The sequence below is a fragment of the Aegilops tauschii genome, chromosome 7, assembly GCF_002575655.3.
Source record: "Aegilops tauschii subsp. strangulata cultivar AL8/78 chromosome 7, Aet v6.0, whole genome shotgun sequence".
Classification (NCBI taxonomy): Eukaryota; Viridiplantae; Streptophyta; class Magnoliopsida; order Poales; family Poaceae; genus Aegilops; species Aegilops tauschii.
Window position 1 is genome coordinate 83,921,893 of NC_053041.3, and position 16,470 is coordinate 83,938,362.

Here is a 16,470-nt window from a genome sequence, read left to right on the forward strand (position 1 = left end):
TTTACAAGATTTTTATAACAACACATGTTATTGCTTAGAGTTGATATGAGAACAGTAGTAGTAAGTGCTATGGTAGAATATGAGTAGGCGCTGTCATAGCTGTTTTCCTCTCATTGTTACATGATGTTTGAACCATGACATATTGCTAGAATATGAAAGCCATTGGCTTATTTTTTTAACTTGGGGTATGATTATGACCACGGCATTGCAATTCTCTGTCTATGATATGTGTCACTGTTATAATAATCTTAATTCCACACATACTCTGAACATGATTGTTTATTTTTGTCCTTTTGGTCTCCAATTTGAATTGTTGCAGCAGACGCAAATGCACTGGCCTTCATGATTCCAGGACCTGGAATCATACCAGCCGATGGTGGTGGTTTATCGCTCGTTCAGCTGACGGCGGTCATTTGATGCTCATTCGCACGTACCAAATTGACAAAACCATTACATCAAACCACATGCAGTACAATGCGTGGGGCGTTCGTGACATTGATGGCTATGGCTGCTTCATGTTCGAGAAAGATCCCAGCTCCGTTGGGCCAGGCGTATTCAACTGGAGGCGGGTTTACAGCCTCGGCAACCACTCCTTGTTCCTCGGGCTCAATTATCCGATCATCCAACCAATCATCGATCATATCACCAGCGATGATTACTGTGCTATGCAACTTCCATTCACGAGGGGGGCTGTGTTTACACATCATACCATGGGTTTCATGAATCACCATATCCATAGATTCGTTGACACAGCTTGTTGCCAGATAATCTTCAGTGTGCGAAAGGCATCAAGCTTCCATGTGGTGGATGGCTTTTGCAAACCCGACATGCGGCAATGTGGTTCATGCCAACAGCAAATATGCACAACTTGATTCGTGCTGATATCTAGACTGAGCCATGTATTCTGCTGCTGTAGCACGACCCTCTTTTGTTGGATATTATGTACTGTTGTTAGTTTGAAGTACTCCTCTGGTTTGAAGGATAGATACCTTCCTGGGATCAAGTGCATCCTAACTCACCTGCGTAGGATGTACTGATAATGATGATGGAGATGCTGTGCAGAAGCCATATATATATATATATATATATATATATATATATATATATATATATATATATATATATATATATATATATCAGTTAGGCTTCAAGTGCGTACTTGTTAGTTAAACCTATGTGTAAATTGTGACACTAAATACGACTAGTAAGTAGTACAGTAGCAGTACTAGTATACGTCGGTCAAATTATTCATCATGTCCACACATTGAATTGACGTGACAACACGCTGCGCGTGAGGTGACACAAGAATCCCGGCGGCGTGTTCGGGTATTCTGGACTTCAGATTTGGAGTACCACTTATCTGTCAAAATCTTTCATCATTCACTTAAAATAGTCGATTGATCATACATTGAGTACCATATAACTGGAATTACCGATGCAAGTCGAAGAAGGATTGGCCAGTGCTGCCAGCTGGCGTCAAGTTCGATCCCACGGATCAGGAGCTGATCGAGCACCTTGAGGCCAAAGTGAGTGCTGACAGCGCGAGATTTCAGTCTCTCATCGATTTGTTCATACCAACCATCGACAGCGAGCACGGCATATGCTACACCCAAACTGAGAAACTTCCAGGTAAGACACCGATCGGCCGTCTACTTGCACAAACATATTCCTTTGTTTATAGCTCTATTTTTCTTTTTAGACGCAGACCTGGTGAAGCAATTACAATTTGACAGTTAATAAAAAGTGAAACAAGTGACTGCAACATGCCAAAGATGTTATGAAAATGCCAACTAGGTACACTAAAACCTGTATTCCACAATACTGCAGGTATCACACTGAGTGGCCTAAGGAAGCATTTCTTCTAGCGCAATTCTAGGGCGTTCAAAAGGGGCACGTGGACGCGTCGCAAGATACAGTCGGAGTGCGGCATGCACGCGATGTGGCACAAGACCGGCAATACCTCGCCGGTGATGGTCAACGGCCGACAGACGGGCAGCAAAAAAGGTTCTGGTGTTGCACACCAACAAGAACTTTGACCAGCAGAGGACCAACTGGGTGATGCACCAGTACCACCTCGGGGACCTGGAGCAAGAGAAGGAGTGGGAGCTGGTCCTCTGCAAGATTTTCTACCAGACGAACACTAGGCCCAGGAGTAAAAAGATTATAAGTTAGTTTGGTATTGGTAGTTGTACTACCTTGTTGTCCGCAAATTGGTATTGTTGTTAACGATCTTTTGGTATGAACTTGCATTTGCTTCCAACCATCATGCCGAGGGTCGACGTGGATATAAAGCTGAATCATTTGTTTCGAAACAAATTTTCAGGCACCTGATTTTTATTTGATGGGTAGCATAAGCACCCGCCGTTCGAATTCCCAGTTCTCCAATTTTTTCGAAACAAGTGCATGCACTTATTATCACGATAAAAAACAATATCCGTGCTGCATCCCAGTTATCAGTCTGTACTTGCAGAATTCTCTCGTTTATTGAGCACGTATATTGTTTTTTCAGGTCGAGCAAGTTTCAACTAGGTTGTAGACTGCCCAGGGTTGGTTTTGTTTTTAACAGGCCTAGCCCATGACGACAACGGGGCACAAAGATCCAGCAGGTATCTACTGGCCTCTGGCCCGCCAGCGTTAGTTATATTTTGTCTTACAACATCCCCAGGCAGTTTTTTTACTGAATCAAACACACAGCCCAGTTCTATTTTCCTCTTGAAACGCATGTCCTACATCCGTTTTCTAATCTCTACCTATAGTTTTACTAGTTCATATACATGTATCATTATATTGAAAACACATAAAATTCCCTTTTCATATTTACATCCTTATTTTTGTTGTTTTTTCCCACCCAGCGCTGATTTTTTTACCACTGGTTTTCCCTTAAACCAACTCAATTGTCCCACGTCTTATTTGCTTACAAAAACAAAACGATTTTTTTGGCAAATCAATAAGTTCTTAAAAAAATGTTTATCATTTCGGGATTACAACAGTTCGGACTCCACCGAAATATGCAAAATAAGGTTGAACTTTTTGACCGTGGTCCTGGGCAGAAAATGGGCTGTAATAAATTACTTAAGAATTAGCAAATGGGCTGCAAATTATAAAAAATAGCAGATCGGCTTTATGTTGTCTGCCACAGATTTGGAGGCTGACTTGTGGGCCTACTAAGTTCATGCGTACACAAGGTTTCTCAAAAAAGAAACTCAGTCAACAATCGACTCTACCAGCGTCAGACCGTTAGATGTCAATCTAACGGCAATAGTGCTTCTTCAGTCTCTGGTCTTCCTGCCCCAGCCGCCCAAACCAGCGCCGTCGGAACCGCCTGCTCCCGCCTCCCGTGGCTGGCAGTGCTGCCGGGCAGGCCTCACGGCCCCATCATACTCGCATCCCTGGCTTGTCTATCCCTCTACTCACGCACACCTCCTGTTATTTTCCGGCGACGGCAGCCGAACCAGTCAACTCTTGTACTCTCCACCGCGTGGGTAGCCACTGCCGTGTCTTCCCCGGCTCCGTGCCTTCGTAGGCCTCGCCGTCGTCCACCGCCCTGGTGCTCTCGGCGCGGCGTGGTCAACGATGTCCATCCAACGACGGTAGTGCTTCTTCAACCTCTGGTCTTCTTGCCCCAGCCGCCCAAAGCAGCGCCGGTCGTGCCGCATGCTCCTGCCTCCCGTGGCCGGCTGTGCTGCCGCGGAGGCCTCACCGTCCCCATACTACTCCCACCGCTGGCCAGGCCATCCCTCCACTCACCCACTCCCCCTGTTATTCTGCAGCGACGGCAGCCTCACACCGCAGCCGAACCAGTGAACCCTCATACTCCTCTCCGCGTGGGCATCCACTGCCGCGTCTTCCCCGGCTCCGCGTCGTCCCCTTCCTAGGCCTCGCCGTCGTCCACCGCCGTGGTGCTCTCGGCGCGGCGTGGTCAATGTGGTCAACGACCGACTTCCATCGGAAGAGTACTGTACGTGGAGAGGCTGACAGCTGGGTCTAGGGCAGCCGCAAGGAAGTGCCTCCTTATTACGCGCAAAATAATTATTCCTCCACCTGACAGCAGGGACCCACCGGACGGGCCACCAGTATTTCGCGGAAAAAACGTTTCCCCCCTGACTGCTGGGACCCACCGGACGGGCCACCGTATTTCGCGAAAAAAATGTTTGCCCCTGACTGCTGGGACCCACCGGACGGACCACCGTATTTCGCGAAAAAAATGTTCCCCCCGCTGTCAGCTCGGACCCACCGGAAGTGCCTCCTTATTACGCACAGAAAAATGAATACTCCCCCTGCTAGCTAGGACCCACCATGGTGGGAGGCTGACTTGTGGGCCTACTAAGTTGACGGGGATGGAGGGCTTTGTCAACTTAGTCAATATGAACGATTCTAGCTCCAGTGACCGTACGATGTCCATCCAACGGCCGTCGTGCTTCTTCAATCTCTGCTCTTCCTGCTCCAGCCGCTCAAACAAGCGCTGGCGGGACTGCCTGCTCCCTCCTCCCCGCGGTCGGCTCTGCTGCCGCGCAGGCCTCACCGCCCCACCGTACACCCATCGCTGGCCTAGCCATCCCTCTACTCACCCACACCTGCTGTTATTCTCCGGCGACGACAGACGAACCAGTAAACCCTCGTACAGTCGTACTCCCCTCCGTGTGGGAAACAACTGCCGAGTCTTCCCTGCCTCCATGTCGTTCCCTTCCTAGGCCTCCTCGTCGTCCACCGCCCTGGTGCTCTCGGCGCGGCCTGGTCAACGTGGTCAACGACCGACATGCATCTGCAGTGGACTGTACGTGGAGAAGCCGACAGCTGGGTCCACGGCCGCACGCAAGGAAATGCCTCCTTATTATGTGCAAAATAATGATTCCTCCACCTGACATCAGTGACCCACCGAAAGGGCCTCTGTATTTCACGAAAAAAACGTTACCGCCGCTGATAGCTCGGACCCACCAGCTATATCTTCGCACGCGAGGAAGTGCCTCCTTATTACGCACAAAAAAAATGAATACTCCCCCTGTTAGCTGGGACCCAATATAGTGGCAGGCTGACTTGTGGGCCTACTAAGTTGACGGGGACGGAGGGCTTTGTCAACTTAGTCAATATGCACGATTCTAGCTCCAGTGACCGTACGATGTCCATCCAACGGCCGTAGTGCTTCTTCAACCTCTGGTCTTCTTGCTCCAGCCGCCCAAACCAGCGCCGGTCGTGCCTCATGCTCCTGCCTCCCGTGGCCGGCTGCGATGCGGCGGAGGCCTCACCGCCCCCTACTACTCCCACCGCTGGCCAGGCCATCCCTCTACTCACCCACACCCCCTGTTATTCTGCGGCGACGGCAGCCTCACACCACAGCGAACCAGTGAACCCTCGTACTCCTCTACGCGTGGGCATCCACTGCCGCGTCTTCCCCGGCTCCGCATCGTCCCCTTCCTAGGCCTCGCGATCGTCCACCGCCCTGGTGCTCTCGGCGCGGCATGGTCAACATGGTCAAGGAACGGCTTCCATCGGACGTGGACTGTACGTGGAGAGGCTGACAGCTGGGTCCATGGCCGCAGCAAGGAAGTGCCTCCTTATTACGTGCAAAATAATTATTCCTCCACCTGACAGCGGGGACCCACCGGACGGGCCACCGTATTTCGCGAAAAAAGTTTCCCCCTGACTGCTGGGACCCACCAGCTACACCTTCGCATGCAAGGAAGTGCGTCCGGGCAAAAAAAACAAAACGATTCGCCCCCTGACTGCTGGGACCCACCAGCTACATATTCGCACGCAAGGAAGTGCCTGACAGTCGGGACCCACCTGGTCGAAGCGTACGTAGCGTTGTCATTCTGGTCGCGAACGTGTACGTACATATATACTAGTGGATGTAGAGGCGCGCACGTGTCGTAGTAGAGGCGCGTACGTGTCGTAGTAGAGGCGCGCACGTAACATGTACACCTACGTACAGCGGCCAGGGTGCAAGAAAGAAGATACGACCACTTATGTGTACATACGGGCGGGGTCTCGAATGCCTACTCGCGCATACGTACGGCCAGGGCTCGTGTACATGGCTGGGTCGGAACGGAGAAACAACATCGTCATCGTGTTCATGGGGAGGCAACGGAATGCATCGTGTTCATGGGGAGGCAACGGAATGCGTCGTGTTCATCGGGAGGCAACGGAACGCGTGGGAGCCAACCGACTGGGTCGGAACGGAATGCGTGGTCGTGTTCATCGGAAGGGCTTGGACGGAACAGGCGATGGAAACGAGGCCTGGCGTACCGCAGAACGGAGGAAATGGACCTCCTATGGTCGAAACGGGGGTCCTGTTGATCGGGAGGGGTGTGGCATACCGCAAAACGGAGGAAAAGGACCTCCTACGGTCGAAATGGGGGTCCTGTTGATCTGGAGGGGTGTGGGGTACCGCAAAACGGACGAAACGGACCTCCTACGGTCGAAACGGGGGACCTGTTCATCGGGAGGGGTGTGGCGTACCGCAAAACGGGACTCCACGGGATACTGTTCATCTCCACCGTCGACCTCCTCCAGCCTCCACGGGCTACCGTCGACCCCCTCCAGCCTCCACAGGCTCCTGTTCATCCAGCCTCCACCGCGCGCTACTCCACCGGCTACTGTTCAACCACCCCTCCACGGGCACCCCTCACCGTCTATTGTTCATCCAGCCCTCCACACCACGGAGTCCTGTTCAACCACCCCTCCACAGGCACCCCTCCACCGTCTACTGTTCATCCAGCCCTCCACACCATGGGGTCCTGTTCAACCACCCCTCCACCGTCTACTGTTCATCCAGCCCTCCACCACACCACGGGGTCCTGTTCATCCAGAGGCAACGCCACCGCTCACTGTTCATCAACCCCCCCCCCCCCCCCCCCCCCGCAACGCTCACTGTTCATCCTAGAGGCAGCATCGATCGGCTTCAGTTAGCAACAGTAGCAAAGGAATCGCTCGATCGGGTTGAGTTTACTGCCATCGATCGATCGCTCGGGTTCAGTAACGCGTAGCCTGCAATGCAATCGCTCGGGTTCAGTTAGAGCCCAACGCCTCGCTCGGGTTCAGTTAGAGCCAACGCCTCACACACACGCGCGTACGTGTACGAGAGAAACGCGCATCGCTCGGCCCCCGACCTCCCACCGTAACCGGGAACTCCCCGAAATTTTCCTCGCCCTCGCTTCTACCACGGTTTTTTCCGTCATGGACGACCCAAAGAATGTCATGCAGTTGCGTCTCCGGCCCGCCCAGGATGAAAAGCCCATTTTCTGTCATGATTTTTTGTCATAGAAGTAGGAGCCCACCACATCTATGATGATACCGGGTTTTGTCACAATTATCGTCATAGAAGTGTCATATGTATGACAGAAAAAAAATTCGTTCGGCCCAAAATGTCAGGGATGTGTCTTTTTTTACTAGTGAACCATTATTCTCTGATTTAAATGAATAACCGTCTCGCATCAAACAAGATCCAGAGATAATGTTCATGCTCAACGCTGGCACCAAATAACAATTATTTAGGTCTAATACTAATCCCGAAGGTAGATGTAGAGGTAGCGTGCCGACGACGATCACATCGACTTTGGAACCGTTTCCCACGCGCATCGTAACCTCGTCCTTGGCCAGTGTTCGCTTAATCTGTAGTCACTGTTTTGAGTTGCAAATATTAGCAACAGAACCAGTATCAAATACCCAGGTGCTACTGCGAGCTCTGGTAAGGTACACATCAATAACATGTATATCACATATACCTTTGTTCACCTTGCCATCCTTCTTATCGACCAAATACTTGGGGCAGTTCCGCTTCCAGTGACCAGTCTGCTTGCAGTAGAAGCACTCAGTCTCAGGCTTAGGTCCAGACTTGGGTTTCTTCTCTTTAGCAGCAACTTGCTTGTTGTTCTTCTTGAAGTTCCCCTTCTTCTTCCCTTTGCCCTTTTTCTTGAAACTGGTGGTCTTATTAACCATCAAACTTGATGCTCCTTCTTGATTTCTACCTCCGCAGCTTTTAGCATTGGGGAGAGCTCGAGAATCGTCTTATCCATCCCTTGCATGTTATAGTTCATCACGAAGCTCTTGTAGCTTGGTGGCAGTGATTGAAGAATTCTGTCAATGACGCTATCATCCGGAAAATTAACTCCCAGTTGAATCAAGTGATTGTTATACCCAGACATTCTGAGTATATGCTCACTGACAGAACTATTCTCCTCCATCTTGTAGCTGTAGAACTTATTGGAGACTTCATATCTCTCAATCCGGGCATTTGCTTGAAATATTAACTTCAACTCCTGGAACATCTCATATGCTCCATGACGTTCAAAACGTCGTTGAAGTCCCGGTTCTAAGCCGTAAAGCATGGCACACTGAACTATCGAGTAGTCATCAGCTTTGCTCTGCCAGACGTTCATAACATCTGGTGTTGCTCCTGCAGCAGGTTTGGCACCTAGCGGTGCTTCCAGGACGTAATTCTTCTGTGCAGCAATGAGGATAATCCTCAAGTTATGGACCCAGTCCGTGTAATTGCTACCATCATATTTCAACTTTGCTTTCTGAAGGAACGCATTAAAATTCAACGGAACAACAACACGGGCCATCTATCTACAATCAACATAGACAAGCAAGATACTATCAGGTACTAAGTTCATGATAAATTTAAGTTCAATTAATCATATTACTTAAGAACTCACACTTAGATAGACATCCCTCTAATCCTCTAAGTGATCACGTGATCCATATCAAATAAACCATAACCGATCATCACGTGAAATGGAGTAGCTTTCAGTGGTGAACATCACTATGTTGATCATATCTACTATATGATTCATGCTCGACCTTTCGGTCTCAGTGTTCCGAGGCCATATCTGCATATGCTAGGCTCGTCAAGTTTAACCTGAGTATTCTGCGTGTGCAAAACTGTCTTGCACCCGTTGTAGATGGACGTAGAGCTTATCACACCCAATCATCACGTGGTGTCTGGGCACGACGAACTTTGGCAACGGTGCATACTCAGGGAGAACACTTTTATCTTGAAATTTAGTGAGAGATCATCTTATAATGCTACCGTCAATCAAAGCAAGATAAGATGCATAAAAGATAAACATCACATGCAATCAATATAAGTGATATGATATGGCCATCATAATCTTGTGCTTGTGATCTCCATCTCCGAAGCACCGTCATGATCACCATCGTCACCGGCGCGACACCTTGTTCTCCATCGTAGTATCGTTGTCGTCTCGCCAATCTTATGCTTCTACGACTATCGCTACCGCTTAGTGATAAAGTAAAGCATTACAGGACGATTGCATTGCATACAATAAAGCGACAACCATATGGCTCCTGCCAGTTGCCGATAACTCGGTTACAAAACATGATCATCTCATACAATAAAATTTAGCATCATGTCTTGACCATATCACATCACAACATGCCCTGCAAAAACAAGTTAGGCGTCCTCTACTTTGTTGTTGCAAATTTTACGTGGCTGCTACGGGCTTAGCAAGAACCGTTCTTACCTACACATCAAAACCACAACGATAGTTTGTCAAGTTGGTGCTGTTTTAACCTTCTCAAGGACCGGGCGTAGCCACACTCGGTTCAACTAAAGTTGGAGAAACTGACACCCGCCAGCCACCTGTGTGCAAAGCACGTCGGTAGAACCAGTCTCGCGTAAGCATACGCGTAATGTCGGTCCGGGCTGCTTCATCCAACAATACCACCGAACCAAAGTATGACATGCTGGTAAGCAGTATGACTTATATCGCCCACAACTCACTTGTGTTCTACTCGTGCATATGACATCTACGCATAAAACCAGGCTCTGATACCACTATTGGGGAACATAGTAATTTCAAAAAAAATTCCTACGCACACGCAAGATCATGGTGATGCATAGCAACGAGAGGGGAGAGTGTTGTCCACGTACCCTCGTAGACAGAAAGCGGAAGCGTTAGCACAACGCGGTTGATGTAGTCGTACGTCTTCACGATCCGACCGATCAAGTACCGAACGCACGGCACCTCCGAGTTCAGCACACGTTCAGCCCGATGACGTCCCTCGAACTCTGATCCAGCCGAGTGTTGAGGGAGAGTTTCGTCAGCACGACGGCGTGGTGACGATGATGATGTTCTACCGACGCAGGGCTTCGCCTAAGCACCGCTACAGTATTATCGAGGTGGACTATGGTGGAGGGGGCACTGCACACGGCTAAAAGATCAATGATCAATTGTTGTGCCTATGGGGTGCCCCCCGCCCCCGTATATAAAGGAGCAAGGGGGGAGAGGCGGCCGGCCAGGAGGAGGCGCGCCAGGAGAAGTCCTACTCCCACCGGGAGTAGGACTCCCTCCCCTTGTTGGATTAGGAGAAGGGGGGAAGGAGGAAAAGGAGAAGAAGGAAAGGGGGGCGCCGCCCCCCTCCTTGTCCAATTCGGACTAGAGGGGGAGGGGGCACGCAGCCTGCCCTGGCCGCCCCTCCTCTTCTCCACTAAGGCCCACTATGGCCCATTAAACCCCCGGGGGGTTCCGATAACCCCTCCGGTACTCCGGTAAAATCCCGATTTCACCCGGAACACTTCCGATATCCAAATATAGGCTTCCAATATATCAATCTTCATGTCTCGACCATTTCGAGACTCATCGTCATGTCCAGGATCACATCCGGGACTCTGAACAACCTTCGGTACATCAAAACTCATAAACTCATAATATAACCGTCATCGAAACTTTAAGCGTGCGGACCCTACGGGTTCGAGAACTATGTAGACATGACCGAGACACGCCTCCGGTCAATAACCAATAGTGGAACCTAGATGCTCATATTTTCTGGTACTCTGTCGGAGGGGGAACCGATCATGGAGGGCTTCTACATCATCCTTGCTGTATTCAATGATGCGTGAGCAGTTTACCATAGACCTACGAGTCCATAGCTAGTAGCTAGATGGCTCCTTCTCTCTCTTTGATCTTCAATACAATGTTCTCCCCCATCTTCTTGGAGTTCTATACGATGTAATCTTCTTTTGCGGTGTGTCTGTTGGGATCCAATGAATTAAGGGTTCATGATCAGAATATTCATTGAAAGTAACTGAGTCTTTTCTGAACTTTATTATGCATGATTGTTGTAACTTTGTATTTCTCCCCGATTATCCATTTGGTTTGGCCAACTAGATTGATTTATCTTCAGTTGGAGAGGTGCTTTGTAATGGGTTCAATCTTGTGGTGCTCTATATCCCAATGACATAGTAGCGGACAAGACACGTATTTGTATTGTTGCCATTAAGGGTAAAACAATGGGGTTTATTCATATTGATTGGGTTTACATTCTCTACATCATATCATCTTGCTTAAGGTGTTACTCCGTTTGTCATGAACTTAATACCATAGATACATGCTGGACAGCGGTCGATTGATGAAGTAATAGTAGTAGATGCAAGCAGGAGTCGGTCTACCTGTCTCGGACGTGATGCCTGCATACATGATCATTGTCATGAATACGTCATAATTATGCGATTTTCTATCAATTGTCCAACAGTAATTTGTTTACCTACCATATGCTATGTGTTCAAGAGAGAAGTCTCTAGTGAAAACTATGGGCCCCGGGGTCTACTTTTACATATTATAAAAATCAAAAACACCTTCCTGCAATTTATTTATTTTTCTTTTGTTTTGCAATTTATTTATATTTCAGCCACTATCAGAATTAATCCTTGCAAGTAATGAGTCCAAGGGGATTGACAACCCTCTTGCCTGTGTTGGGTGCAAGTATATGCTTTTGTGTGTGTAGGTACTGAAGACGGGAATTTGCATGATTCTCCTATTGGTTCGATAAACCTTGGTTCTCACTAAGGGAAATACTTATCTCTACTGTACTACATCTCCCCTCCTCTTCAGGAAAATCTCAACGCAACTTACAAGTAGCATTGAGGTGTCCTCTTGGCCACATAACTCAAACACCTACTTCCCAACAGAGTTCAAGTGCACCTCCTTGAAGCCCTTGTTAATCCTCAGCCCACTTTCTATGATATCACACATCTTGTTAAGCACGAAGGTGGACATGAACAATTGCTATTTCATGGCTCCCCTCCCATCTTTCTTTTCCTTCGCAGCCTTGACGGTTGCCTTATGTGCAGCATCAGCATCAGCATTAGGCACAACCAACACAAATTATGTAGACATGTTGGAGGCACAACAAACCCATTGAAGACATTTGAATTTGGAGGCATCTGCTCCTCGGTCATAGGTTGGGAGTCCTTGACATAGGACAACAGAAACTGACTTTCGGACAAGACAATGGCCTGACGGAACCTGACTTTCGGACAAGCATTATCATCAACAAGAGTGGAACACACTAAACATGAACTATACGAACGACCACTAAACATGAATAGTAATCATAGTACATGCTGATCATCGAGTTAAACACACCATCCATGACTGTTATTCAATCTCATAGCATACCATGGACTTCAACACAGTACCACACCTCTACATACTTGCAATAGTACCAATCCATTACAAGTAACACCTAGCATGCAACACCTAGTACCATATCTACCATAGTATCATCTTGACGACATGGAAACAACATGAAGATCATCAAATCCTACCAATCCATCACCACTAGCAACCACAACATCATATTCTCACGGATTGTCAGTCTACCATGCTACCACATGCTCACATATCTACTCATATCACATGCCCACAGATCTAGTTAGAACGAGTAGAGAGGAGGGAGTGATCGAACTTACAACCATCGTGGAATAGGACGGAGAAGACGCGCCTCTTATCTGCTTGTCGATGACGATCCGCATGGAACGGTGAGCCCGAAAGGGGGGAATTGTGGCGGGAGTTTGGGCGGTGAGGTGAGGGTGACTATATTAGGAGATCGATTCGACGGGAGGTAACCCCAATTCGTCCTGCAAAATTTTTAGAGACTCGCATGAGGTTGTGCCATCTTCGTGGTCGCATGAGCTCGGTGCCGCCTTCCCTTCCCCTGCATCGCCGAGCCTGGTTGGGAGGAAACGAACGATTCGGACGTTCTTGGCTGGGAGGTGTTTTAAGGTTTGTGCTATGCAGACCAAACAAATAATACATGCAACGAAACGAGCCATTTTTGCATCACGTGGGGCTGGTTGGGCTGTATGCAGCCAACCAAACACGTCACTAATGTTTCACTGTGTAATTGTGAAAGAAGAGTACATTTCAATTTTTTCTTGAAGTTTCATCCTATCCTGATCAAGAAGAATGGACGACAAGCTAGTGACATGATTTTTCTCTCACGAGGACAAGAAGTCATCGCATCTGGTCAAGAGTGAGAGCTAGGCTCCACAGCTCAGATCGCCTGATCGACTAATCCACTAGATTACATTACACTTTGCGATGCCAGTCGATTATCACCACATCAGCCCCCCTATCCTGATCCTCCCAGTCCCGGATCAATCATGGCCAATTGGCCATGGCTGTACTATTTCTGCATGTCTGTCAGCTGAAGACCGATAGCGAAGGCCAATTATAGGTGGAAGGTGGAGCCGGACACCATGCAAATATAGCGAGGTTGCAACAGCTAGCACTGCATCGTCCGTCGCAACACATGGTCATGGCGTCGCGTCGTAGCTTGGCGCTGGGGCTCCTCTTCGGCCTCCTGTCCTGCTACGCGTCCGTCGTCCCTTCCGTGGCTTCCTCCGACGGCTTCCTCCAATGCCTGTCGGCGGCCATGCCCAAGCAGCTCCTGTACACGCAGGGCTCGCCTTCGTTCACGTCGGTCCTGGCGTCTTCCATCCGGAACGCCAAGTTCTCCACGCCTGGCACGGTGAGGCCGCTCTTCATCGTCACGCCGACGAACGCCTCCCACGTCCAGGCCGCCGTGGTGTGCGGCCGCCGGCACGACGTGCGCGTCCGCGTGCGCAGCGGCGGGCACGACTACGAGGGTCTCTCGTACCGATCCGAGCGCCGCGAGGCGTTCGCCGTGGTCGACCTGGCCAACCTCCGCTCCGTGCGCGTCGACCGGGAGGCCGCCACCGCGTGGGTGGACTCCGGCGCGACGCTCGGGGAGCTGTTCTACGCCATCTCGCAGGCGAGCAAGCAGCTGGCGTTCCCGGCCGGCCTGTGCCCGACGATCGGCGTGGGCGGGCACCTCAGCGGCGGCGGGTTCGGCATGCTGCTGCGCAAGTACGGCCTCGCCGCCGACAACGTCCTGGACGCCACGCTCGTCGACGCCAACGGGGAGCTCGTGGACAAGCAGGTCATGGGGCCGGACGTGTTCTGGGCCATCCGCGGGGGCGGCGGCGGTGGGAGCTTCGGCATCGTGCTGTCGTGGAAGGTGAAGCTCGTGCCAGTCCCGCCGACGGTGACGCTGTTCACCGTCCTAAAGTCCGCCGACGAGGGCGCGGTGCGCATGCTTACCAGATGGCAGCAGGTCGCTCCGGCTCTCCCCGAGGACATTTTCATCACGGTGCGCCTCCACAAACAGGTGGCTCGCTTCCAGTCCATGTACCTGGGCACGTGCGACGCGCTGCTGCCGCTGATGGGGAGCCGCTTCCCGGAGCTCGGCGTGAACCGGACGCACTGCAAGGAGATGACATGGATCCAGTCCGTGCCCTACATCTACCTGGGCCCCACCGCCGCCGTGGAGGACATCCTGAACCGGACCACCTCCAGCACCCCCTTCAGCAAGGCCACCTCCGACTACGTCCGGCAGGCCATCGCCGAGGACGTGTGGGCGGAGATCTTCGCCCGGTTCGCCAAGCCGGAGGACGGGCTGATGATCATGGACCCCTACGGCGCCAAGATGAGCAGCCTCCCGGAGACGGCGACGCCGTTCCCGCATCGCGGCGGCGTGCTGTACAACATCCAGTACATGAACTTCTGGTCCGCCGCCACGGACGGGTCGGCACAGACGAGGTGGCTCAGAGATATGTACGCGTTCATGGAGCCGCACGTGAGCAAGAACCCCAGGGGTGCGTATGTGAACTACAGGGACCTCGACCTCGGCCAGAATGTCGTTGTGGGCAACGTGACCAGCTACCAGGCCGGTAGGGTTTGGGGCGAGAAGTACTACGGCGGTAACTTCCAGAGGCTCGCCATGACCAAGGCCATAGCGGATCCTACCGACTACTTCAGGAACGAGCAGAGCATCCCACCATTCAGCGAGTGATGAGGAAGACGCTCGTCGTGCGATCAAACTACGTTTGGGGACAAAAAATCGCTTGACCTTGGAGTTGGGATGGCAGGTGAATATTACATTGCGTTGGTGTTCTTTTTTTTTTTTGCGAGGACATTGCGTTGGTGTTCAATGTATATTTCCAAAATTTGTTTTCGAACGTTGACAAAAGTTTGAATTTTGTTCGAATTGGGCTCCAATTCACGTTGAAAATTTTCCCTGGTATGTTGGAGTCAACCCTGTGTTGCATAGAGATACATATTGGCAGTGTTGCCCTTGTCATGTCCATGATACTCCTCGAGTATGTTGGAGTTAACCAAGTCGCATGCAAGTGTTCATCATTGTTATATTCATGATGTGTTGGAGCTATTTATCATTTTTTTGAAACGAAAGGCATAAGCTTTGCCCCATCCATTAATTAAGAGAGGACAATAGAGTTTGGCACACACATTTCTTATTACACTACTCTTCCGGCACGATTTTACCCAATTTTTTCCGCCCGCCGTGATCCAATGTTTTGCCTCCCTCTTGATTGAGCTACAAATGATCGAAGGTGATATATTTGAGTCAATCATGAGGTGTTCTTTGCACAAACATTTAGAGTGTGTTCATTGCATTATCAGTTTATCATCTCTTCTTTGAATGCATTGTAGCCAGATTGGTTCGGAGGGGGGTGTTTGTTACAAATATAGCACAGACACAACATCGTCCAGAACCCACAAGAGATAATAGGCATCCCAGCACAGATGCAAAAAGACCACCAAAGAAAAAGAAAATACAATCCGCTCCCTGGGTGCCTTAGCGGAAACTAAACCAACACCAATCGCTAACCGCCATTGTCGTTGACACGAACAACAATGAAAAATGCCGGAAGCCACCAACTCCTGAACCGAGGGCACACCATCGCCTGAATCGGCTTTCTGAGTCGAATATGAAACGCCTTCATTTGACCGGAGCCGATCCCGTGGGGGTTGTGGAAATATAGAAATCCTTTAGTTTTTAATAGATACTACTGGGTCTCCATTAAGCAGGTATGGATCCTGATACTGAATTACCTAGGAAATTGGATGAAACTACTCAAAGAACCGCTGGGAGGGGAGGTTGCTCTCTTTCAGAGCCCTCCTACTATAAAAACTCAAGAGTAAAATGCATCATAAGTCCTAAAACTATTGGACGTGTGTCAATTCAGTCATATAACTTTGAAACTGCAATTTTAGGTCCTAAAACTATTGGAGGTGTGTCATTTTAGTCCTATAACTTTGAAACTGTAGTTTTAGGTCCTAAAACTATTGAAAGTATGTCAGTTTAGTCCCATAACTTTGAAACTACAGGCAATGAGTGGCATGA

General features: G+C 49.8%; 1 protein-coding gene across 1 annotated transcript; it reads left to right on the plus strand.

Annotated features, from left to right (window-relative positions):
• The first annotated feature begins 13,431 nt into the window (after positions 1-13,431).
• LOC109755308 (berberine bridge enzyme-like Cyn d 4) lies at positions 13,432-15,348 on the plus strand. The gene has a single exon (XM_020314222.4). It carries the CDS (start codon positions 13,555-13,557, stop codon positions 15,115-15,117), a length of 1,563 nt encoding a protein of 520 aa, XP_020169811.1. The 5' UTR covers positions 13,432-13,554; the 3' UTR covers positions 15,118-15,348.
• The last annotated feature ends 1,122 nt before the right edge of the window (positions 15,349-16,470 follow it).